At 49.8% G+C, this 26,507-nt stretch overlaps 1 protein-coding gene across 2 annotated transcripts in view; it reads right to left on the bottom strand.

Moving 5' to 3' along the window:
* The window catches only part of LOC119978671 (acidic mammalian chitinase-like), a 58,297-nt gene extending 37,695 nt beyond the window's left edge, over positions 1-20,602 (bottom strand). For both annotated transcript variants that reach the window (XM_038820459.1, XM_038820460.1), the window contains exons 1-4: positions 20,543-20,602; positions 17,495-17,603; positions 5,351-5,383; positions 4,753-4,957 (exon numbers count right to left, since the gene is read on the bottom strand). In XM_038820459.1, the coding sequence (XP_038676387.1) occupies positions 4,753-4,957; positions 5,351-5,383; positions 17,495-17,519 (263 nt within the window). In that variant the 5' untranslated portion in view covers positions 17,520-17,603; positions 20,543-20,602. The remainder of the gene's footprint in view (positions 1-4,752; positions 4,958-5,350; positions 5,384-17,494; positions 17,604-20,542) is intronic.
* Between the last annotated feature and the right edge of the window lie 5,905 nt (positions 20,603-26,507).

Below are 26,507 nucleotides of genomic sequence, written 5' to 3'. Positions count from 1 at the left end.
CCAGCCAAAGAAGGACTCATTTATTCCAATCCTCTGCTTTCTGTTAGTCAACCAATCCCCAATCCAATCTAGTACTCTATCCCTAATCCCCTACAATCTCACCTTCTGGATCAGTCGTTTAATACCGTAATAAACGCCTTCTGCAAGTCTAGATGTACCACATCCACAAGTTCCCCAATATCCATCTTGCAGGTTACATCCTCAAAGAACTCAAGCAAGTTTTTCAAGCATGACTTACCCCTCATAAAACCATGCTGACAATGGTGGAGTGAGCTTTGACTTTCCAAATGTTCAGTCATCTCCTTAATGACTGATTCCAGCAACTTCCCCACCAAGGAGGTCAAGCTAACCGGTCTATAGTTTCTTACTTTTTGCCTCTCTCCCTTTTTGAATAGGGGCGTCACATTCAGTGTTTCCAATCCACTGGGACCTATTTTTGAAAACTCACCACTATTCTTAGAATTCCCCCTATACCAAAAAGGGCCAATATTCTAAATGGTGAACAGAGATTCTCACTCCCTGACTCCGATGCAGGCTTCGGTGGGTGCTATTCAGGTCAAACTATATTTTCAAGTTATCCCCCAGTATAACCCATACCTTCACCGAAGATTTTATCTACTTACCACTTAGTAGCATCGATGTCCTGGGTCCTGCATTGCTAAGTAAGTAACGTAGACTTTCAGGAATAAACCACTTTTTCAGGTTAAGTTAAGTTATTTTATTATTATATTTTTTTCTTTTAAAAGCTGCAAACACTTTCTTTACAGAAAGGTAAAAAGATCTTGCTTCTGGATCCTGCTGGTTGGTTGTAGGGACCTTCAGGCCCACCTTGACACTCAATCTTCTTTAAATTCTGGTCATTTTGGGATGTATTCGCTGGTTAGCTCTGTTGTTGTGTCTTGTTGATCCATGTACTGAGCTATAAGAGCTAACTCTGCTACCTATCTCTAAGCTGACTCTGACTCCTGTTTAAATTCTAGTCTTCCTTAGATGTATAACTGTTTAAACTCGGCTGCTTGCCTTGTCTTTCCCATGACCGAGCTCTCTCTCTCTCTCTCTCTCTGAGTTCTCCTCCCCTTCTCTCCTGTTGCTGTTTCTGTTGCCTTTCTTCGGGTTTATATTCTCTTTCAAACAGTTATTAAGTTTTAACGACTTTATTGTAAATGAGCTTGTTTCACTTTGATTGTTAAAAAGTATCTTTGATGTAATCATTTGAATACAACTAATTATTCATTTTGGGCATATCGTCACCTCAGATCTGATTACAAAATGCTTTGGTTTCAATAGGTGTTACTTTTATTTCTGTGATTTCGAATCGTTTAATTTTCCAATTGTCCCCAGCTCATAACTTTGCCTTTGATTTTGACTTTAAATTATGTCTCTCATAGACAGGTCGTCTCTAATTTTCTTTTAATTGACTTGATGTTCGTAGAATTTTACACTTAGAATTGACACCAAATGCGACTGAGCTCGTCCATCCTTTCCAGCTGTTTACTAAGAGAGTTTATTTCAATTAAGGTGTGAAACTTTGCTTTTAGCTGTATGCTAAAATTTAACTTGGTTATGACTTGAAAGACCTGCCTGCTTTAAACATTCGTCACTTAATTCAATTGAAACTTTCATCCATGCTTTTCCAGATGCTTCCTGAGATAGTTACTTTCAATGAAGGTGTGAGCCATTGTTTTAGCTTACCACAATGATCCTGTATGTTTGATAAGCCTGCTTGTGAGAAAGAATCTGCATTTTATAATCCTGCTCTTTGCAGCTGCTATTAACCTTTTGTGGGATCTTTCCCTGTATCCTCTCAGACCAGATATTGCCAGACTTCCATGTTTCAAATGACACATTTTTCTGTATTTTCAATTACAGACCCTTCCTGAAACCACGGAATTCTGAAATATTATAACCAATGCATCCACTGTCTCTGCTGCCATCTCCCTTAATACCCTAGGGTGCAGGGTATCAGCTTCCGGAGATTTGTCTGCCCTCAATCCCATCAGTTTATTCAATACCGTTTCCCTAGTGATGGTTATTGCACCAAGTTCCTCTGCATTAACTGTAGTTTTCGGAAAATGTTTAATATCTTCTACCGTGAAGGCAGAAGCTAAATATTGGTTCATTACCTCTGCCATCTCTGTCTTCCCCATTATTACCTCGGCAGCATCATCGTCTAAAGGGCCAACATTTATTTTAGCGATCATCTTCCTCTTTATATACTTATGGAAGGTTTTGGTATCGATGTTTTGTGTTAGTTTCCTTTCATAGGTCATCTGAGCTCTTTTTATTTTTAGTGGCCTTTTGCTGAATCTTAAAGTTCTCCCAATACTCCAGTTTAATAGAACATAGAACATTACAGCGCAGTACGGGCCCTTCGGCCCTCGATGTTGCGCCGACCTGTGAAACCATCTGAAGCCTATCTGACCTACACTATTCCATTTTCATCCATATGTCTATCCAGTGACCACTTAAATGCCCTTAAAGGTGGCGAGTCTACTACTGTTGCAGGCAGGGCGTTCCACACCCTTACTACTCTCTGAATAAAGAAACTGCCTCTGACATCTGTCCTATATCTATCACCCCTCAATTTAAAGCTATGTCCCCTCGTGTTGGTCATCACCATCCGAGGAAAAAGACTCTCACTGTCCACCTTTTTTACTACTAGCTTTTGCCCTAGTTTTTCAATTTATGCCTTCCTTGTTTAGTCATGGAACGTTTTTCACCCTTTTACAACTGCGCTTCCTCTCAGAATGTACTTTGAGTGATATTAATATTTCCCTTGTGCCAATGCAAATAAGCCCATGTGTGCTACATACAGGGAATTACTGACAAATTAGGTACGTTTCAAGTTTTGAAAGAGAAGTGGTGGGTGAAAAATTCCTTTTGAAGATGAGACCCCAGAGTCTGTTATTAACTTATAGCTGACTCCAAATGAAAAGACTAAGTTGCTGTACATGACCTGTGACAGCACATTAAAAACCTGCCAAAGGCCCATGAGGCTGTCAGCATTCTGGAGTCACATCTCCCAGGACTATCCAGTGCTGAATAAAACAAGCATTTTGTTGCTATTGCCCTTCACGACGACCTTCATGTCTGAAGTTGGATTTACCGTTCTCAGAAAGACGAAGAGGGTACAAAGGAACTGGCTGAACACTGCACCTGATCTATGCATTGTCCACGCCTCCTGTGAACCTGATTGGAGTGAGATCGTGAGGACCAAGCGGGCTCCCCTTTTGCATTCAAGGTGAGTGAACATGGTATGTGTCGCGAACGTGGCTGGTTGGCAAAAGTGGGTCCCGTGAAATAAAAGTTTGATAAATACTGGATTAGTGTATCCCCCTGGGCCTCGTGAGGATTATTACACCCGCCCCATATCTGAAGATTCCCCTCCAGTGGCCATCTAATGGGCCTTCTTCGCTGCTTCACACATGGTTGCGCCTCCTCTGCCAGTGGTGGGGCTGGGTTGGGCAGTGTGTATCGACTTTTGATCACATTTTTCACAACAAATGAAGGAGGGTCACTGCTGGGAGCTCTGCTCTAGTTGCGGCGTTGTCCGTTAATTGTTGATGTTTCCGTGCCATCGCACTGTCGGTCCAGATGCTGTTCCCCAGTGTGTTGCGCAGCACCACAGGTGGTGGAGGCACTGATGTGCTTGCCGTGGTTTCCTCCGAGGTGGGTTCCCTGTCCTTGAAGAGGTCCACATGTTTCTGCAGGGTCTTTTATTGGTTCTGACCTTGTACAAAATGGGCTCTGTTTTTTCCAACATGACCCCAGGGATCCAATGGGCGCTGACACCAGAATTCCAGATTTACATGGCATTTCCCAGTTTTAAGCCTCTCCTAGGCATCCTATGGTCATGGTACTTCCTTTGGAGGTACTGCTTTGACTCTACTTTCCTGCTATACTATTTTATTTCATGATCTTCAGATGCCATATCCTTTCTCACTAATGTCATTCTGCCATGATTTCTTTGCTTTTATATTTCCAAATCCAAACAACACAGATTCCTTTTTGAGCCAGCTATCGAAGTTGTTCTGCCGCCTTTAAGGATTTGTGTACATAGAACATAGAACATAGAACAGTACAGCACAGAACAGGCCCTTCGGCCCTCGATGTTGCGCCGAGCAATGATCACCCTACTCACACCCATGTATCCATCCTATACCCGTAACCCAACAACCCCCCCCTAACCTTACTTTTTAGGACACTACGGGCAATTTAGCATGGCCAATCCACCTAACCCGCACATCTTTGGACTGTGGAAGGAAACCGGAGCACCCGGAGGAAACCCACGCACACACGGGAAGGACGTGCAGACTCCGCACAGACAGTGACCCAGCCGGGAATCGAACCTGGGACCCTGGAGCTGTGAAGCATTTATGCTAACCACCATGCTACCGTGCTGCCAACATGGACACCAAGATTCTGTGCTCGTCTATTCTTGTTCAGTGACTAATTTACTGGGTCAATTTTTTTTTTGCACGTCTCCTTTTCTCTTGTGCAAACAAATCCAGCTTCTTAAACCTTTTCACACAACTTCAAATTTCTGATAATCAGAATCGTCTTTCTGACTTCCATCCAAGACAAAGTTTTGGAGTTCTGCTGGCAAAAGCCTGAACTGTACTGTAATGAATCAACGCTTCAAGGACAGGTGAAAAGAAATTGAGGAGGGGAAGGATAGACCATGAAAACATTTAACATGAAAATGAACCACAGAACAATCAAATCTTTAGAACTGCTGAGATTTCTACTCACTTTATTTTGAGACCATTGAATGATTTGTAAAGAGTTTCATCATTCCATTCAAATGTAGTAAGTTCAAAGTTGCTATTCATGTCGGCAAATGCATAAACCAAATGGGTGCACATAAAAGGATCAATTTTATCAGGTGTGTATCGACCAATTCCAGGTCTGTATTGCGCCCAGTTTGTGAAATAACAGAGCAGAACTGAAGAATTACCTAAACATAGAAAATAAATTATGTTGCGATGAAACTTACAAAATATTCCTGATCAAAAATTCAGTTGATATTTAACGATTTGGAAAATAAATCTAAGCTGCTGATTAATATAAAATCCAGCCATGTGGCAAAGATGTTACAATCTTAATAAATTTTACTTTGCGAAAATAATCCCTCTTAAATATACCATTGACAGAAATCAATGCTTTTTACAAGAATTCAAAGTGATTCAACTTTTTTTTGTTGAGTTAATTGTTTAATAGGGTACAACTTTTTAGGAAATCGATTACGAGGATACGGCACGGAATTCTGGTGTTGCCAAGAAACGTGCTGCTGGGGAATCCTGCCCATGATCAGCAGCTCTTACATTTTACCAGCAATACTGTAACTTACTTAGTTGCAGTTGGATCAACAGGATGAATCCCACTAGAAAAGAAAAGTAAAATATTATTTCATTTTTTTCCCTCCAGTGTAGCATGCAGCATATTTCAATAACTGCAACTTATTTGTATACCATCTTTAACATTGCAAATATGTCCAAATCCTTTCACAGACATGATAGACACTGAGCCAAAGGAGCAAATATTAGAAGAGGTGATCCAAGTTGATCAAAGAAATGGGTTATGGTCCCAAAGGACAAGGAAAAGGTGAAGAAGTAGAGGGTTTAAGGAGAAAATTACAGAGAGTGGTGGTTGAAGGGAGAGTGAATCCATAAGACGCAGAGGAACCGAGAGCTCAGTTGAAAGGGATAGGATGCATGCAGGGGCTAGCTTTTAAGAATGGAAGAAGCTACAGATATTGTGTGTGCAAGGCCATTAAGGGAATTTAAACACAGGGTGATGAATTTCAAACGAGGGTACGGAAACCCAAAATGAACACTGAATACGTTAGATGTTCCTCCTCTGGCACCACAATCCGCAAAAGAGGAACATGACCTATAATACTAATCTTTATTATTGTCACAAGTAGGCTTACATTAACACTGCAATAAAGTTACTGTGAAAAGCCCTAGTTGCCACACTCTGGCGCCTGTTCGGGTACACAGAGGTAGAATTCAGAATGTCGAAATGACCTAAGAAGCACATCTTTCAGAACTGATGGGAGGAAACCGGAGCGCCCGGAGGAAACTCACACAGACACGACGAGAATGTGCAGACTCCGCACAGACAGTGACCCAAGTCGGAAATCGAACCTGGTACCCTGTGTTATGGGCCAGGATTTAGAGAACCCCAAAGTGTATCATGGCGTTCACCTGACCCACGACTTTTAATAGATTGTGGTTATGGGGCGCACACGGTCCACTCGACAGATATGGTGCAAACAGAGCTTTACAGTACTTTTAAATTAAAACAATGTTTATTCTATGAACTCAAGTTAACCTTTTTAAAATATACAGTGAACATCTTAGCAACCATCAATTCAAATACAACACCCAAAGAATACAACACTAAGTAATCCTTAATAACTTCCCAAACAACATCCAGAAGACTAAAGAAACACCTTTTAACAGGAGCACATTAGGTTTACATTCACTACTGAGAACATTTATAATTCTGAATTCACCAAATGATCAAGAAATAGTCTTTTCATGGCAGAGAGATCAACAGTACACCTGCTCTGTCTGTCTTCAGCTCCAACACTGAAAACAAAACTAAAACACACCCTGCAGCAAACAGCCTAAAACAAAAGTAAAAAGCCGACAGACAGCCCAGCTCCACCCACTCTCCACCCACTGCAGTAGTAAACACTCATTTCTTAAAGGTACTCTCACTACAGATATTTACATACACACCCATTTATAAACGCCCATTTATTAAGGTACTCTCACATGACACCTGCCACTGTGAAGTAACAGTGCTAACCACTATGCTGCCGTGCCGCACATATTACTTTGGCATTGTGAAATATGCAAAAATAGGTGGTTCAAGGAAAAATAAATAAAAGCCTTTGGGAACAGGGTCTGCTGAGATTTGCATTACTACTCGCATAAACACCAGCATGACAACTGTCTATGTTGAACTAGACAACTCAGAAGCTTGTTGTCATAGCTGACCTCGGGATGAGCCTCCTACCACATACTAGATCCATCCTCAAAGGACTGCATTTTTCCACCTCCATAATGTGTCCAGATTGCAGCCATGCCTCAACTGTTGAAATCCATATCCATGCCTTTCTTACTTCCAGACTTGACCATTCCAACACACTCCTGGCTAGCTTCCCAGGTTGTATCCTTTGTTAACGTGAGGTCATCTGATGCAGCATCCTAACTCAAGTCCTGTTCACTCTTCATCCCATTAGTAAAAGGGGCATTGTTGTTTAATAGTTTCTGAATTTTAAACAATATATATTTATTTTTATTTTTTAAAGGGCACCTCTACCTATATCTCCCAGAAGAAAAGGGAGTTCTCAGTGTGATTCTGGTTCCCAGCCGAAGCAACTCCACTGTTCTGAAGGGTTGCCGGTCCAGTCATTGATGCAAAGTAAAGCTGCGTCTCCTCAGTGCCATGCAGCCAATGTTTACTCCTACTCAAATAATACAGGTTTTATGCCGGGTGCTCCACAAATCAGAAAATACTGAGGGTGTCAGGGTTTAATCAACAAATTCACTGGCTTAGAAAAGACTGAGAAGGCCACAGTTCCCTCAAACGTGAAATTTTTGGATGGGAGTACGATTCAACCTTACATAAAGGAGAAGTTGTGCAACTGAAGTTCTGTCTAAATGTCAAACTTTGTCTTAATTGCAAAGCTGGCCAAATACTTGCCTAAAACCAAGCACTGGAAACAGAATCTAGCACATTCCACCTTCAGAATGCCAGTGCTAAGAGGGAACTGAATATCACTCTGGATGGCCAGAGCATGAAGAATGATCCCCACCCTGTTTAAGTAGGCGTCACCCTCATCAGAACCCTGATGGACAGAGAACACCTCATCAAGAATGCAGAAAATATCGGAAGACCCAGGAATCCAGGAGGAGAAAGAGGCAGACGTTCTGGCCTTTGCTTCCTTGGTAGCCCGGAGACGGATACTATTCGCTTGGAGGGACTCAAAGCCCCCGAAGTCGGAGACCTGGCTGTCGGACATGGCTAGCTTTCTCTGTTTGGAGAAAATCAAGTTCACCTTGAGTGGATCACTGTTAGGGTTCGCCCGGAGGTGGCAACCGTTTGTCGACCTCTTTCCGGAAAATTAATCGTGAGCAGAAGTGGGGGGGGTTAGTTTAGCCTTGAGTAGGGGGTTAATAAAGGTGGGACCTGTAAGGGAGGGAGACGACTTTTGTACTATGTTTATAGTTTCATGTACATTGTTTATTGTGTTGTTGTTATAATACCAAAAATACCTCAATAAATGTTTATTAAAAAAAAATTGCAGAAAATATTAAGACCTGTAGTTAACTAGCCGGCCAATACCTTATGGGGATCACAGGCCAAGACCCTTAGGGCCGTTGGTCTTGCCACATCCTCAGCTGCACAATACTGCACACCAGTATGGTACAAATCCAAGCAAAATGTGCAACTGAACAATGTGGACTTCAACCAACTCACATCCCCTGGCTCCTATTCCTGAGTCAGATACTGCCCACAACCGTCCCACCACCACAACAGCAGGGTAATTGCAAAAAGTAAGCTACCGGAAAAGGTCTGTTCCAACCCAAATCTTATTCAAGGACCTCCTCAGCCCACCAGTTGTATGCTTTCACTCATGCCAACGCATATTTTTAAACTCACCACGCCAGAATAAAAGCTGAGGACCAATGGCAGAAGGATTGACAGGAAAAAACATCCAGAAGAAGTCACTCTCTCATCTTATACCGGCTGCAGGGCAGCATGATGGTGCAGTGGGTTAGCGCTGCTGCCTCACGGCAATGAGGTCCCAGGTTCGATCTGGGCTCTGGGTCACTGTCCATGCGGAGTTTGCACATTCTCCCCGTGTTTGCGTGGGTCTTGCCCCCACAACCTAAAGATGTGCAGGGGAGGTGGACTGGCCATGCTAAATTGCCCCTTAATTGGAAAAAATTAATTGGATACTCTAAATTTAAAAACAAAATCTTATACCGCGCTGCTCGCTCACCCAGGTTTGATCTCCCACAGCAACAACAGGCTCTTTTAAATCATTCCCGGGCTGGACAAGGCCTCTGTGCAGCCACCCAATATCAGTGGGGTCGGCAAGGCCATCCAGGCTGCAGCTGTGGAGCGTTACAAACAATGGGCGGAATTCTCCCAACACACCATGGTGTGCTTGGTGGCAAGCGTGCATGGAGAATCTGGTGAGTGCCTAAATGTTGGATATCTGCTGGCATAAAATCATGTTGTAATTTCCCAATGGCAGATTAACGATGGGTTGTCTTCCTGTAGATATTAATCTGCATCTCATGAATGCTCATTGAAACAGCTGCCCACCGGAATCCGGTCAGGCTTCCAATCTTGCGTCAGCAAGCGGGAAATTACGTCAGCGTCAACCCGAATGCTAAAAAGTGCCATGCACAAGACGGATCCGTTTGCCAGACTTCGAAGTGAGTGCAACATGCAAAGCCTGCCTGCCATAGTGCTGCGCTGCACCTGATGCGCTGTACACAAGCCTGTCGGGGCACATTGGGGCTTGCCCTCCATCTCCATGTCAATTTGGTCTTCATGGACAGCACCGTGCTGCTGGACCCAGGGACCCTCCTGTGCCACCAACTCAAATTGGTGCTGCACCTGATGTTGGGGAGTACAGGGGTCTCCTTCCCCCTGGAACCAGACACCAGTGTCTATCCGGACAGCACTGTGCTGCGATACTCATGCAACCACTGCAGCAATGATCCGAGGACCAAGGGCAGAAAAAGCCAGGGGGGGCAATGTGAAAGGAGGGCTGTGCAAGGAGAGGAGTGAGGAAGGGCATGGGCTCACAATGGCAGGGAGAGGGTCAAGGAAGTGTATGAAGAAGACGAACAATGGAAGATAGAGGCTGAAAAAAAAGAAACATAAAAAACAGAAGCAGGTGTAGTCCATTCACCCTTCAAGCCGGCTCCGCCAATCATTATGGTCATGACTGATCAATCAACTCAATAGCCTAATCCCGCTTTCTCCCCATATCCTTTGATCCTCTTCGTCCCAAGCGCGATATCGAAGCTGGATCCTGACAAGGCTGCATGGCACTCAGACAAACAAAGAAGTCTAAGAGCTGGCACATGTACTACTGGAAGGGTATACATGCAGACTACAGTTTATGGGATGGGTGTGTTAGAGATGTATCACTTGGACACTAAACAGGTCGAGGCTGCAGTGCTTTGTGAAGATCACTGTTGGTCATAGTCCTCTTTGAAAACGGGAATGATCTGAAGGCTCCCGTTTAAGTTCAAGAGCTGGTAGACAGGAGTCAGAGTATGGGCATTCCTGCAGCACAATGGAAAGGAGTAATAGATGAAAGGCAGTCCAGAGACTATGTGGGCTTCAGTCTTAACTCAAAGAAAGACATACAGCCGGAACAAACACTGGAAGCATGGTGTACCACAGCTGCAGAAAACGGCAACGGCTGTGTGCTTCAAAGGAAAAATGCACAGCTTAGTGGGCAGAGTTGTCCTACAGTTGATGTCCCAGGGTGTGGCGGGCTTTGTATAGTTCTGATGGTGGTTTTGGGGGGGGGGGGGGGGGGGGGGGATCAGTGAGCCAAGGGCACCTTGTGGAATATGGGTTCAGGTGGCGGGGGTGCGGTACGGCTCCAGATGAATCGGAGCACATGGACAGTGAGGGTCCCACTCCGTCCTATATTAAAAGGGGCAGCTCTCTTCTCTTGGGCAGTCCCTCAGCATTAAGGATGCCTTGCTTCCACTTCAGGAAGGTGGATTATGCGGCGGTGAATAGTCCAATTGTGGATTCGTAGACTGTGCCACAGGTTTGGCAGGTGGTGTTTGATGGAGTGGGTGGCTGGGACACTCTGGATTCTGTGCTCTCCTTCCGCTGTTTACACTTGAGTTCCATGTGCTCGACCCTATGACGCTAGAGATAACTGGCGCCATCACAGATGCCTTTTCTCCAGTTTGCGCTTTCTAAGGCAAGCAAGATGTTGCATTTATTTAGCAAGGCTTTCAGAGTGTCCTTGTTGTGTTTCCTCTGCTTTCCTAATCATCGCTTGCCATTGGAGAGCTCAGAGTACAGCACTTGTTTTTAGAATAATATAATCGGGCATGCGGCCCACCCATTGCTGCTGGTCGAATGTGACTAGTGCCTCGATACTGGGAGTATTGGCCTGGGAGAGGCAGCACCAACGTATAGACACTCAGGTAAAATAGCATGATTCTAAATTGAAAGTAAGATTATCTCTGTCATGGAGGGATATGAAGTGTGGAAGGACCATGAGCTGGTCTCTCAGCTCCTTCTTGGAATGCGTATCACTTGTTGGGGCAACTACAGTGGACAAAGTACAGGTCAATTACACAGGACTCAGAATTTGTTGTCCAGGAAGTAAGAACAAACCAGGTTTCGAATGTAGCGCTTTGAAAGGGATCAGTACAACTCAATAGGATCACATCAAAATGTTATAAAGCTAGATAGTGGAAGACAGTAATGCAATCTTGGGGACTCAAGGCGGCAAACCTGCACCAATTCTTTTTTTAAATATTTTTATTGAAGCTATTCATTTTCTACACTGTACAACAGACAAGGTTATGTGGGTCGGGTACAATATGCAAGGGGCGGGGTCTCCGTTGCGCCGGCAGGACATCCACACCCGGGATTTCACTGGCAGCGCGGGGGTGCCCACAATGCTAAGTGGTTTCCACGGTTTGTGGAAGCCCTCCTCTGATCCTCAGTGGGACCGTGTCCCATCTCTGTAGGTCCTTTTTAGCTTCCTCCGCCAGACTGGCCAGGTTCCACAGTGGATCCATTTCCAGTCGTGGGCAATCTGGATCCCCAGACAGTGGATTTTGCTTTGCGCTAGTTTGAATGATAGTCCCTCCAGCTCTGCCCTTCGAACTTTTTGGGTTCATGGGGAAGACTTCACTCTTGTTCAGGTTGACCTTATAGCTCGAGAAAGCTCCAAACTCTCTCAGGAGCTTCATGATCTCTTCTATGTCGCTTTGCGGGTCCAGGATGTAGAGGAGCAGGCCATTTGCATAGAGTGAGACTCTATGCTCTCTGCCTCCTCTTCGGATTCCCTTCTAGCTTCTCACCGCTCTGAAGGCAATCGGCAGCGGTTCGGTTGCCAGAGCAAATAGGAGCAGGCAGCCTGCCTTGTCCACCTGAGCAGCTGGAAGTATTCAGAGATGGTGGCATTGGTCTCACATTGGGGGCATTGAACAGGAGTTTCACAAATGAAACCGCTCAAGTACCTCAATGAGGTACTTCCACTCGACTGTTGAAGGCCTTCACTGCATCCAGGGAGATGATCACCTCGGGTTTCTCTTCCTGGTGGAGTCATTATCACGTTTAACAGTTGCCTGATGTTCGCTGTTAGCTATCTACTCTTAATGAAGCCCGTCTGGTCCTCTGTGAACACCTGTTTCGCAGTTCTTCAGCTGCTTACCCAGGATATTTGAGATTATTTTCGCAACCACATTAAGCAACGAAATGGATCTGCATGATCTGCATCCCGTTGGGTCTTTGTTTTCCTTTAGTATCAGCGATACGGTGGCTTGTGTTAGTGTTGGAGGCAGGGTGCCCCTTGCTCGCGAGTCTGCAAACATCTTCAGCAAGTGCGGGACCAGTGCTCTTGCAAATATTTTGTAGAAGTCCGCTGGGACTCCATAGGGCCCAGTGCCTTTCCCGTCTGCAAGGAACTGATGCCCTCCCAGTTCCAGCGGTGTTTCTAGCCCCTTCCTCTAATCATCCCCAACGACAGGGATGAAGGCCTTGAGTGCTTTGTTCACCTTTTTTTGGTTCAGCTACCAATCCGCCTTTGCTATCCTTCATCTGCGCTATTTCCCTTGTGGCTGCCTGCTTTCTCAGCTGGTGAGCCAGCAGGCGAGTAGCCTTGTCTCTCTGTTGGCAGAAGGTCCCCCTTGTCTGGCGGAGTTTGTGCTTTGCGGAGTTTGTGCTTTGCCTTCCTGGTAGATAACAGGTTAAAGTCGATTTGTAGCTTTTCCATCTCCGCCAGAAGTTCTATGGTAGGGGCCTCAGAGTATATTCTGTCGACCTGCAGAATGGAGTCGATCAGTTGTTGCCCAGCTGCCACTCTTCCCTGTCCCTGCGCGCCATATAGGCGATAATTTCTTCTCTAATCACAGCCTCAGCACCTCCCAGAATGTGGAGGGTCAGGTGTCCCCGTTCCGATTGTTTGTAAAATACTCACCTATGGCCTGTGATACTTTCTGGCAGAAGACCATGTTGGCCAGGAGGGTCGTGTCCAACCTCCATGTGGAGCGTTGGGCACGACCCATCTCCAAACTCACATCCATGTAATGTGGAGCGTGGTCGGACATTACGATCGCAGAATATTCCGCTCTTATTATCCCTGGAAGCACCGATTTCCCCACTACAAAGAAGTCGATGCGGGTGTATACCTTGTGCCCTTGCGAAAAAAAGTAAATTCCTTCTCACCTGGATGGATGAACCTCCATGGGTCCACCGCCTTCACCTGCTCTATAAATATCATCAGTTCTCTCACTATACCTGCCGCTTTTGCCGTTTTGAGGCTTGACCTGCCTGTCAGTGGGTCCTGTACACAGTGGAAGGCCCCCCCCCCGCCCCCCCCATGATTAGTCTGTGGGTGTCTATTTTGGGGATTTCCGCCATGGTTTTCCTTTACAAATTCCATGTCATCCCAGTTGGGCACGTACATGTTCATTCGCTTCCTGAACTGGATGGCGCTTCATGGGCTGGTGACAGCCGAACTGACCTTTTTTGAAAATATAATGAATCTACGGGATATGGGTGTCACTGGTTAGGCCAGCATTTATTGCCATCCCTAGTTGCCCTTAAGAAGGTGATGATGAGTTGCCTTCTTGAACTGCTGTAGTCCTTGTGGTATAGGTACACCCACTGTGCTGTTCGGGAAGCAGTTCCAGGATTTTGCCCCTGCGACAGGAAAGGAACAGCAATATATTTCCAAGTCAGGGTGGTGAGTGACTTGGAGTGGAACCTCCAGGTTGTTAGACGTTTAGCTGCTGTAGTATAACGAGTCAAAGGTCCTGCTGCTTTTACACAAAACACCTTTTAATTCATTCAACAGACTTTGCACAAAACTTTTAACATCACACCACCTGACACAAGGGGCATCTGAAGTCCCTTTACATATCAGTGTCAATTATTGATGCTTAACATAAATGAGACAACTAATTGGAATGTCTTTTAATCCATTACTTGACACAGGTGATGGGGTTCCCAGGTATCTGCTGCTCTTGTCCTTCTAGATGGTAGTAGTCGTGGGTTTGGAAGGTGCTGTCCAAGGAACCTTGGTGAGTTACTGTAGTGCATATTGTAGATGGTACACACGGCTGCTACTGTTCATCGGTGAACATTTGTGGAAGTGGGGAGCAATCAAGCGGGCTGCTTTGCCTGGATGATGCCGGGTTTCTTGAGTGTTGTTGAAGCTGCACATCCAGTGAAATGCAGAAAATTCCACAGTGCTGTACTGGAACAGCTTGACTAGGGGTGCAGCCAGTTCTGGAGTACTATTGCTGGGATATTGTCAGGGCCCATAGCCTTTGCAGTATCCACTGCCTTCAGCCATATCTTGATATCACATGGGGTGAATTGTATTGGCTGAAGACAGACATCTGTGATGCTGGGGACCTTCGGAGGAGACTGAGATGGGTCATCCACTCAGCACTTCTGGCTGAAGATTGTTGCAAATGTCTCAGCCTTGTCTTTTGCACATATGTGCTGGACTCCTCTATCATTGAAGATGGGGATACTTGTGGAGCCACCTCCTCCAGTGAGTTGTTTAATTGCCCACCACTATTCACGACTGGATGTGGCAAGACGACAGAGGTTAGATCTGATGCATTCATTGTGGAATCACTTAGCTCTATTACTTACTGCTTATGCTGTTTGGCACACATGTAGTCCTGTGTTGCAGCTTCTCCAAGTTCACACCTCATTTTTCGGTATGCCTGATGTTGCTCCTGGAATGCTCTCCTGCACTCTTCATTGAACCAGGGTTGATCCTCTCCCTGGCTTGGTGGTAATGGTAGAGTGGGGAATATGCCGGGCCATGAGGTTGGAGATTGTAGTTGAATACAATTCTGCTGCTGCTAATGGCCCACAGCACCTCATAGAAGCCTAGTCTTGAGTTGCTAGATTTGTTCAAAGTCTATCCCATTTTGCACCATGATAGTGCCACACAACACGATGGAGGGTATCCTCAATGTGAAGACGGGACTTTCTCCACGAGGACTATGCGGTGGTCACTTCGACCGATACTGCCATGCACAGATGCATCGGCAGCATGCAGATTGGTGAGGATGTGGTCAAGTATTTTTTTCTCTCTTGTTGGATCCCTTATGACCTGCTGCAGTCCAGTTTAGCAGCTATGTCCTTTAGGACCCGGCCAGCTCGGTCTGTGGTGGCACTATCGAGCCATTCTTGGTGATGGACATTGAAGTCCCCCACCCAGAGAATATTTTGTGCCCTCGCCACCCTCAGTGCTTCCTCCAAGTGGTGTTCAACATGGAGGAGTACTGATTCATCAACTGATGGTGGCCGCTACATGGTTATCAGCAGATTTCCTTGCCCATGTTTAACCTGAAGCCATGAGTCTTCATGTGATCCAGAATTAATGTTAAGGACTCACAGGGCAACTCCCTCCCGACTGTATTTCACTGTGCCACCATCTCTGCTGGGACTGCCCTGCTGGTGAGACAGAACATACCCAGGAAAGAGATTTCTGGGACATTGTCAGTAAGATATGATTCTGTGAGCATGTCTATGTCGGGTTGTTGCTTAACTAGTCTGTGAGACAGCTCTCCCAACTTTGGCACAAGCCCCCAGATGTTAGGAAGGAGGACTTTAGAGGGTCGACAGAGCTGGGTTTGCCATTGTCGTTTCCGGTGCCTGTTTCGATGCCGGGTGGTCTGTTCGGTTTCATCCCTTTTTGGATTTTTGTAGTGGTTGAATACAACGGAGTGGCTTGCTGGGCCATTTCAGAGGAGACTTAAAAGTTAACTGTAGGTCTGGAGTCACGTGTAGGCCAGACCGGGTAAGGATGACAGATTTCCTTCCCTAAAGGACATTAATGAACCAGATGGGTTTTTACCACAATGGTTTTCATCATCATTAGATTTTTAATTCCAGGTATTTTATTGAGTTTAAATACCATCACGTGCCATGATGGGATTCAAACCAGGTCCCCAAATTATTATCCTGGGTCTCTGGATTAGTAGTCCAACAACAATACCACTGTACCACCTCCTAGGCAATCGCCTCCCAACCCAGAGAGGTGACGTTGGTGTGCTTCTTTGAGCTGTCCCTGGAGTAGAGGACATGCCATGGGCCCAAACTCCCCGAATAAGGGCCTGGATGTCTCTGGCGCTGGGAGCTGCTTTCTCCTTGATGGCACCTGCCTTTTACCTGGGTCCCGAACATCAATTACAGTCTGGTGAAGCTGGTGGGTTAGAGAGTGATACAAGTGTGCTGGAGGTGTTTAAATATGGCACCAGGACCTTCAACCCACCAGCTGAGTGCGGATGGACAAATCAGCTGCCGGCCCACCAGAACACACCTGTGCATAATCTGAGGTTCCGAGTACTGAGGTTGGTGCAGGATTCACCATTCTGGCACTGCCAGAGCCGCCTATTGCACTTAAGTCTCAAATTTGGAGAATTCCGCCGAATGACTCACATCACGAGGAGCAAATGCTGATTAATCTTTATGAACTTCACCTAGCCATCAAAAAAGCCATGGTTTGGCCCAGTAACGATGCACAAACAAAATAAAAAAGATAAAATAGCGTCAAACAGAATCCCAAAATTCTGCACACTTTGTAGTCTTTGTTTTAAATCATTGTACTAAAATAAATGGGCAAGATTTCTGCAATTAATTTTTTTTTTGTAATAATTGGATAAATATGGACAAATGAAAATGTATGGCAAAGTCTGTCAGAAACCTCCCATATTAAAAAAAAATATAGATTAAATGCAATTAAGTGTACCTTTACTATGCTGTTTTTAAGATTTGTTGATGGTTGGCACGGATCACATTCTGATGAAGTTAGCTATTTATTTCTTCCCCTTTGTCTCTGCTTTTCTGCACACCACTGCCACCAAAAGGTAACTGGTCCCATCCACAGGGCAACATCTTTGATTTGCAATACATTCACAACAAACAGCAATAACTCTTTTCCCATACAAATCAAATTCTAAGCAAATAATGTTCAGCACTTTTGGGATTTATCTTTTTTTTTCAATTTTTCCAATTAAGGGACAATTTAGCGTGGCCAATCCACATAACCTGCACATCTTTGAGTTGTGGGAGTGAGACCCACGCAGACACGGGGAGAATGTGCAAACTCCACAAGGACAGGGGGCCGGGATTGAACCTGGGTGCTCGGCGCCGTGAGGCAGCAGTGCTAACCAGTGCGCCACCGTGCCGCCCTGGGATTTATCTTTTAAAAAAAATTCATACTTACCAGTCCATCTAAATAATATCTCCATGTTGTGACTCAGTGAGTTAGTGCCTTTGCATCTTTATGTATTGATACTGTAGAGTAGCTGGATCTAAACAATGTCTTCATATATCTGTAACATATGATTATTAGTTGCATATAAGCACTGATTTAGATTTAATTGAAGCCTACTTGTGACAATAAGCGATTACTTTTTATTATTAATTGGGTGTGTGCAAGTGGGGGGGAGAGGAGGCTGATATACAGCAATATACAGCAATGATATACAGGGGCTGGTTTCGCTCACTCGGCTAAATCGCTGGCTTTTACAGCAGACCAAGCAGGCCAGCAGCACGGTTCGATTCCCGTACCAGCCTCCCCGGACAGGCGCCGGAATGTGGCGACTAGGGGCTTTTCACAGTAACTTCATTGAAGCCTACTTGTGACAATAAGCGATTTTCATTTTCATTTCATTAAATGTTGTATTCAAATGTCTTGAAATTCTTTGCGAGTGCACATTGCAGCAACAGTGGGTACTTCCACAATCATTGGATTCCGAGCTTGAGCCGGGTAGCTAAATGAACACCAAGGATTTGCCCAATATCCACTGTAAAGACACAGGAAAGTAATTTTGAAGCAAAAACAATTTCCACATTCAGTCGTTTCAGGTCAGTAGTCAATGGGTCAGCGGGTTTCCGCCCACAGTGCAAAGTTGTGCCGGTTAATGGGGTTACGGTGGGGGTGGGTAGGGTGTCCTTTCAGAGGGTCGGTGCAGACTCGATGGGCCTCCTCCTGCACTGTATGGATTTACACAGTGAGTGACTGGGATCTAGAATGCACTGCCTGAGCAGCTGAGGGTGCTTTTCAAAAGGGATTTGTATAGCTGACCATAAAAATATGTACAGGATTCTGGTGGGGCTGGAGCAGAGCTGGCATGGGCAGGAGAGGCCGAGCGGCCTCCCCCTGTGCTTCCCCACACTGTGATTCTGCAGGTTACAGAAGGATCGTGACCAGACTGTGATTCTGGGTGTGAGGGACGGTCCCCACACTGTGTGATCCTGGGGATGAGGGTGCGATCCCCACACTGTGATTCGGGGGTTAGAAAGGGATCCCCACACTGTGATTCTGGGGGTGACGGAGGGTCTCCACACTGTGATTCTGGGGGTTAGGGGGTGATCCCCACACTGTTATTCTGGGGGTGAGGGAGGGATCCCCACTCTGTGATTATGGGGGATAGGGGGTGATCCCCACACTGTTATTCTGGGGGTGAGGGAGGGATCCCCACACTGTGATTCTGGGGGTGATCCCCACGCTGTGATTCTGGGGGTGATCCCCATGTTGTGATTCTGGGGGTGATCCCCACGCTGTGATTCTGGGGGTGATCCCCACGCTGTGATTCTGGGGGTGATCCCCACACTGTGATTCTGGGGGTGATCCCCGCGCTGTGATTCTGGGGGTGATCCCCACGCTGTGATTCTGGGGGTGATCCCCACGCTGTGATTCTGGGGGTGATCCCCACGCTGTGATTCTGGGGGTGATCCCCTCGCTGTGATTCTGGGGGTGATCCCCACGCTGTGATTCTGGGGGTGATCCCCACGCTGTGATTCTGGGGGTGATCCCCACGCTGTGATTCTGGGGGTGGTCCCCACGCTGTGATTCTGGGGGTGGTCTCCACGCTGTGATTCTGGGGGTGGTCTCCACGCTGTGATTCTGGGGGTGGTCTCCACGCTGTGATTCTGGGGGTGGTCTCCACGCTGTGATTCTGGGGGTGGTCTCCACGCTGTGATTCTGGGGGTGGTCTCCACGCTGTGATTCTGGGGGTGGTCTCCACGCTGTGATTCTGGGGGTGGTCTCCACGCTGTGATTCTGGGGGTGGTCTCCACGCTGTGATTCTGGGGGTGGTCTCCACGCTGTGATTCTGGGGGTGGTCTCCACACTGTGATTCTGGGGGTGGTCTCCACGCTGTGATTCTGGGGGTGGTCTCCACGCTGTGATTCTGGGGGTGGTCTCCACGCTGTGATTCTGGGGGTGGTCTCCACGCTGTGATTCTGGGGGCGAGGGGGTGGTCTCCACGCTGTGATTCTGGGGGCGAGGGGGTGGTCTCCACGCTGTGATTCTGGGGGCGAGGGGGTGGTCTCCACGCTGTGATTCTGGGGGCGAGGGGGTGGTCTCCACGCTGTGATTCTGGGGGCGAGGGGGTGGTCTCCACGCTGTGATTCTGGGGGCGAGGGGGTGATCTCCACGCTGGGATTCTGGGGGCGAGGGGGTGATCGCCACGCTGTGATTCTGGGGGCGAGGGGGTGGTCTCCACGCTGTGATTCTGGGGGTGATCTCCATACTGTGATTCTGGGGGTAACGGAGGGTCCCCACACTGTGATTCTGGTGGTGAAGGTGTGATCCCTACACTGTGATTCTGGGGGTGATCCCACAATGTGATACTGGGGGTTAGGGAGTGATCCCCACACTGATTCTGGGGATGGGTGAGGGTCCCCACACTGTGATTCTGGGGGTTAGGGAGGGTCCCCAAACTGTGATTCTGGGGCTTAGGGAGGGTGATCCCCACAATGTGATTCTGGGGGTTATGGGGTGATCCCCACACTGATTCTGGGTGTTAGGAGGGTGACCCCCACACTGTGATTCTGGGGGTTAGGGAGGGTGGCCCCACACTATGGGGGTGAGGGGAGATCCCCACACTGTGGGGGTTTGAGGGGGTGATCCCCACATTGTGGCGGTTAGGGGGGGTGATCCCCACACTGTGGGGGTGATCGCCACATTATGGGGGTGAGGGGGTGACCCCCACACTGTGATTCTGGGGGTTAGGGAGGGTGGCCCCACACTGTGGGGGTGAGGGGGGGTCCCCACACTGAGGGGGTGATGTGTGGGGGTTAGAGGGGGGTCCCCACACTGTGGGGGTGAGGCCCCACACTGTGGGGGTGAGGGGGGTCCCCCACACTGTGGGGGTGAGGGGGGGTCCCCCACACTGTGGGGGGGTCTCAGGGTAACTCCGGGTGGATTCTGGGCCTCGGGCCGGTGTAGAGCGGCTTTCCCTCTCCGTCCCTGCGGCCAGGTTACCTTCGCCGCCCCGATCCTCCCGCCCGGTCCGTCAGCGCCGGACAACCGCCTCCCGCCCCGCCCCGCGCGGCCCCGCCTCCAGCCCCGCCCCCCGCGCGCCCCCGCCCCCAGCCCCGCCCCCCCCGCGCGCCCCCGCCCCGCCCCCCCCGCGCGCCCCCGCCCCAGCCCCCCCGCCTCCAGCCCCGCGCGCCCCGCCTCCACCCCGCCCCCTCGCGCCCCGCCTCCAGCCCCGCCCCGACCCCACCGCCTCCAGCCCCGCCCCGACCCCGCCTCCAGCCCCGCCCCGACCCCCCCCCGCCCCCCCGCCCCCCCCGCCGCCAGCCCGCCCCGACCCCCCGCCTCCAGCCGCCCCGCCCCCCGCGCCCCCCGCCCCCCCCCCGCGCCCCCCGCCCCGCCCCCCCCCCCGCGCGCCCCCGCCCCGCCCCCCCCGCGCGCCCCCGCCCCAGCCCCAGCCCCCCCGCCCGCCGCCCCGCCCCCGCCTCCAGCCCCGCCCCGACCCCCCGCCTCCAGCCCCGCCCCCCCGCCCCAGCCTCCAGCCCCGCCCCCGCGCGCCCCCGCCCCCCCGCCTCCAGCCCGCCCCGCCCGCCCGCCTCCAGCCCGCCTCCAGCCCGCCCCCCCCCCCCCGCCCCCCCCCCCCCCCCGCCCCCCCGCCCCCCCCCCCCAGCCCCGCCCCCCGCGCCCCCACCGCCTCCAGCCCCGCCCCCTCGCGCCCCGCCCCCCCCCGCCCCGCCCCGCCCCGACCCCCCCCGCCTCCAGCCCCGCGTCCCCCGCCCCCCCCGCCTCCAGCCCCGCCCCCGCCTCCAGCCCCGCGTCCCCCGCCCCCCCGCGCGCCCCCGCCCCCCCCGCGCGCCCCCGCCCCCCCGCGCGCCCCCGCCTCCAGCCCCGCCCCCCCGCCTCCAGCCCCGCCGCCTCCAGCCCGCGCGCTCCCGCCCCCCCCCCCCCCGCCCGCGTCTCTATGACAAGAGGCTTCTTCAGTGACTGTAGCTGGCAGAGAGCACTTTCTGGGCAGAGAGCACTTTCTGGGCAGAGAGGGCTTTCTGGGCAGAGAGCGCTTTCTGGGCAGAGAGCACTTTCTGGGCAGAGAGGGCTTTCTGGGCAGAGAGCGCTTTCTGGGCAGAGAGCGCTTTCTGGGCAGAGAGCACTTTCTGGGCAGAGAGCACTTTCTGGGCAGAGAGCACTTTCTGGGCAGAGAGGGCTTTCTGGGCAGAGAGCGCTTTCTGGGCAGAGAGCACTTTCTGGGCAGAGAGGGCTTTCTGGGCAGAGAGCGCTTTCTGGGCAGAGAGCGCTTTCTGGGCGGAGAGGGCTTTCTGGGCAGAGAGCACTTTCTGGGCAGAGAGGGCTTTCTGGGCAGAGAGCGCTTTCTGGGCAGAGAGCACTTTCTGGGCAGAGAGGGCTTTCTGGGCAGAGAGGGCTTTCTGGGCAGAGAGCACTTTCTGGGCAGAGAGGGCTTTCTGGGCAGAGAGCACTTTCTGGGCAGAGAGGGCTTTCTGGGCAGAGAGCGCTTTCTGGGCAGAGAGGGCTTTCTGGGCAGAGAGCACTTTCTGGGCAGAGAGCACTTTCTGGGCAGAGAGGGCTTTCTGGGCAGAGAGCGCTTTCTGGGCAGAGAGCACTTTCTGGGCAGAGAGGGCTTTCTGGGCAGAGAGCGCTTTCTGGGCAGAGAGCACTTTCTGGGCAGAGAGGGCTTTCTGGGCAGAGAGGGCTTTCTGGGCAGAGAGCACTTTCTGGGCAGAGAGGGCTTTCTGGGCAGAGAGCACTTTCTGGGCAGAGAGGGCTTTCTGGGCAGAGAGCGCTTTCTGGGCAGAGAGGGCTTTCTGGGCAGAGAGGGCTTTCTGGGCAGAGAGCGCTTTCTGGGCAGAGAGGGCTTTCTGGGCAGAGAGCGCTTTCTGGGCAGAGAGGGCTTTCTGGGCAGAGAGCACTTTCTGGGCAGAGAGGGCTTTCTGGGCAGAGAGCACTTTCTGGGCAGAGAGGGCTTTCTGGGCAGAGAGCACTTTCTGGGCAGAGAGGGCTTTCTGGGCAGAGAGGGCTTTCTGGGCAGAGAGCGCTTTCTGGGCAGAGAGGGCTTTCTGGGCAGAGAGCGCTTTCTGGGCAGAGAGGGCTTTCTGGGCAGAGAGCGCTTTCTGGGCAGAGAGGGCTTTCTGGGCAGAGAGCACTTTCTGGGCAGAGAGGGCTTTCTGGGCAGAGAGCGCTTTCTGGGCAGAGAGGGCTTTCTGGGCAGAGAGGGCTTTCTGGGCAGAGAGGGCTTTCTGGGCAGAGAGGGCTTTCCGGGCGGAGAGCGCTTTCTGGGCAGAGAGGGCTTTCTGGGCAGAGAGGGCTTTCTGGGCAGAGAGGGCTTTCTGGGCAGAGAGGGCTTTCTGGGCAGAGAGGGCTTTCTGGGCAGAGAGCGCTTTCTGGGCAGAGAGGGCTTTCTGGGCAGAGAGGGCTTTCTGGGCAGAGAGGGCTTTCCGGGCGGAGAGCGCTTTCTGGGCAGAGAGGGCTTTCTGGGCGGAGAGGGCTTTCTGGGCGGAGAGGGCTTTCTGGGCAGAGAGGGCTTTCTGGGCAGAGAGGGCTTTCTGGGCAGAGAGGGCTTTCTGGGCAGAGAGGGCTTTCTGGGCAGAGAGGGCTTTCTGGGCAGAGAGGGCTTTCTGGGCAGAGAGGGCTTTCTGGGCAGAGAGGGCTTTCTGGGCAGAGAGCGCTTTCTGGGCGGAGAGGGCTTTCTGGGCAGAGAGCGCTTTCTGGGCAGAGAGGGCTTTCTGGGCAGAGAGCGCTTTCTGGGCAGAGAGGGCTTTCTGGGCAGAGAGCGCTTTCTGGGCAGAGAGCGCTTTCTGGGCAGAGAGCGCTTTCTGGGCAGAGAGGGCTTTCTGGGCAGAGAGCGCTTTCTGGGCAGAGAGCGCTTTCTGGGCAGAGAGGGCTTTCTGGGCAGAGAGCGCTTTCTGGGCGGAGAGGGCTTTCTGGGCAGAGAGGGCTTTCTGGGCAGAGAGGGCTTTCTGGGCAGAGAGCGCTTTCTGGGCAGAGAGGGCTTTCTGGGCAGAGAGCGCTTTCTGGGCAGAGAGCGCTTTCTGGGCAGAGAGGGCTTTCTGGGCAGAGAGCGCTTTCTGGGCGGAGGCGGCTTTCTGGGCAGAGAGGGCTTTCTGGGCAGAGAGCGCTTTCTGGGCAGAGAGCGCTTTCTGGGCGGAGGCGGCAGGTTGTCAGTGAGGCCCCGGCTAACTCTGCCTGGATGGCCCATTTTCAACCATATCGAAGAAATGTTGATAAACCAGAGAGACGCATGAGGGCCCTTCCTACCCCCCCCCCCCCCCCCCCCTACCCACCCTACCCCCTACCCACCCTACCTCATTATAATGGTTAGAACTGATGTTTACAGGAGGCTATTTAGGGGAGAAATTCAAATTATTTCCAGTTATTGAACCACATTTATCCACACAATAAAAATTGTAATGATTTTCACGCCCACCCAGTTGCTCAAAGCCCTTTACTGCCAATTAAGTACTTTTGAAGTGTAGTCACTTTTATTCTTTCACAGGATGGGATAGCGCTGGCTTGGCCATTTATTCCCCATTGCTAATTGTCATTGAGAAGGTGCTGGTGAGCCATTTTCTTGAACCACTGCAGTCCATCTGGTGTAGTTGGATGCACAGTGCCGTTAGGGAGGGAGCTTCAGGATTTGGAAGCAGCAGCAGTGAAGGAACGACAATGTGGTTCTAAGTCAGGATGGTGTGTGGCTTCGAGGCAAGGTCATCATCCGTCCTGGATTTGACAGGATTGTCCTGTAATTTACCTCACTGTCTCAAGCCCGTACGTTGGTTGCCCAGGGTGATTTCTTGTGCAGCAACTGGAAAGACTGCTGGAGTCAGCTCTTGCCCGAATATCTTTGGTGGCTGAGCTTGCACATACTTAACCACAGGGTACAGAAGCATACAAACATACAAAATAGCCGCATAAGTAGGTCGTTCAATCCATCAAGCCTGCTCTGCCATTCAAAAAGACCATGGCTGGCCTTTTTTTTGTAATTCCAAGTTCCCGTTTATCACCAATAACTTTTGATTTCCTTGCTGAACAAGAATCTTTCTACCCCGGCCTTCAAAATATTCTGCTCCTGCCTCCACCATCTTCTGAGACGGAGAGCTCCAGAGTTCCACAACCCTCTGAGGGAACAAAATTCTTCTCCGCTCTATCCTCAGAAGGTGATCCTTAATTTTAAAACAGTGCCTCTTAATCTGGACCCCACATCCACCTTGTTGAGACTGTTTCTAATCTTGTATGCTTTAGTCAAATCACCCCTCACCCAGGCAGCACGGTAGCACAGTGGTTCGCACTGCTGCCTTATGGCGCTGGAGACGCAGGTTTGATCCTGGCCCCGGGTTACTTTCCGTGTGGAGTCTGCACATTCTTCCCGTTTCTGTGTGGGTCTCACCCGCACAACCCAAAAGATGTACAGGGTGGGTGGATTGGTCATGCAAAATTGCCCCTTAATTGGAAAAAAAAGAACTTATTGGCTGAAGCTGCCCCCACCCTAATTGCTGAGAGGCAGTTATCTGTCAGTCACCTGAGGCCTGTTTAGGGGCACAAAGGTGTACATTGTATTCTTCTCTTTGAAGTTTAGGTAGTTTTGAGTCATCGGTTAGCTGAGGTCTGCATAAAAGACAGACAGAAAGTGCACTCGGTAAGCTTGCGCAAGTCAAGGAGACACAGCCGGAGTGAGGCACATCCAGAGTGGGAATTGCAACTTGGTAATTTGGTGCAGTGAGGTAATCAGGAAAGGTAAGTGGTAAATCTAATTCTGCTGTTTTTCAGTTAAAAGTGCAGTGTGTAGCTTAGTGTCTGATTGGCTGAAGCTGCCCTCACCCTAATTGCTGAGAGGCAGTTATCTGTCAGTCACCTGAGGCCTGTTTAGGGGCACAAAGGTGCACATTGTATTCTTCTCTTTGAAGTTTAGGTAGTTTGAGTCATCGGTTAGCTGAGGTCTGTATAAACGACAGACAGAAAACGCACTCAGTAAGCTTGCGCAGGTCAAGAAGACACAGCCTGAGTGAATGAGCCACATCCAGAGTGGGAATTGCAACTTGGTAATTTGATGCAGTTAGGTAATTCGGTGCAGAGTGAGAGAAGGTGCTTTTTCGGAGGTGCTTTTAAACCCTGGTAAGTGACTGGTAAGTAGTTTTTCTTTTCATTGTCTAATTTATTTATTTTTATTTTGAAATTGTAGTTGTATAAGTTTACCTAAGGTTTAAGACACGGCAGGAGATTCCAGACCCATGTCATGCTCCTCGTGTGCGATGTGGGAGCTCAGGGACACGTCCACTGTCCCTGGCTCTTTCACGTGCAGGAAGTGTGTTCAGTTGCAGCTCCTGTTAGACCGCTTGACGGCTCTGGAGCTGCGGATGGACTCACTTTGGAGCATCCGCGATGCTGAGGAGGTCGTGGATAGCACGTTTAGCGAGTTGGTCACACCGCAGGTGAAAGTTACTGAGGGAGATAGCAAATGGGTGACCAAAAGACAGAGCAAGAGTAGGAAGGCAGTGCAGGTGTCACCTGCGGTCATCTCCCTGCAAAACAGATATACCGCTTTGGATACTGTTGAGGGAGATGGCTCATCAGGGGAAGGCAGCAGCAAGGTTCATGGCACCGTGGCTGGCTCTGCTGCGCAGCAGGGCAGGAAGAAAAATGGCAAGGCTATAGTGATAGGGGACTAGATCGTAAGGGGAATAGACAGGCGGTTCTGTGGATGCAATCGAGACTCCAGGATGGTATGTTGTCTCCCTGGTGCAAGGGTCAAGGATGTCTCTGAGCGGCTGCAGGACTTTCTGGGGGGGGGGGGGGGGGGGTGAACAGCCAGCTGTCGTGGTGCACATAGGCACCAACGATATAGATAAAAAACGGGATGAGGTCCTATAAGCTGAATTCAGGGAGTTAGGAGTTAAACGAAAAAGTAGGACCTCAAAGTAGTAATCTCCGGATTGCTACCAGTGCCACGAGCTAGTCAGAGTAG

Source organism: Scyliorhinus canicula, chromosome 15 (genome assembly GCF_902713615.1).
Source record: "Scyliorhinus canicula chromosome 15, sScyCan1.1, whole genome shotgun sequence".
Taxonomy (NCBI): Eukaryota; Metazoa; Chordata; class Chondrichthyes; order Carcharhiniformes; family Scyliorhinidae; genus Scyliorhinus; species Scyliorhinus canicula.
The sequence above is the reverse complement of the archived record's forward strand: the minus strand, read 5'-3'. Positions and strand labels throughout refer to the sequence as shown.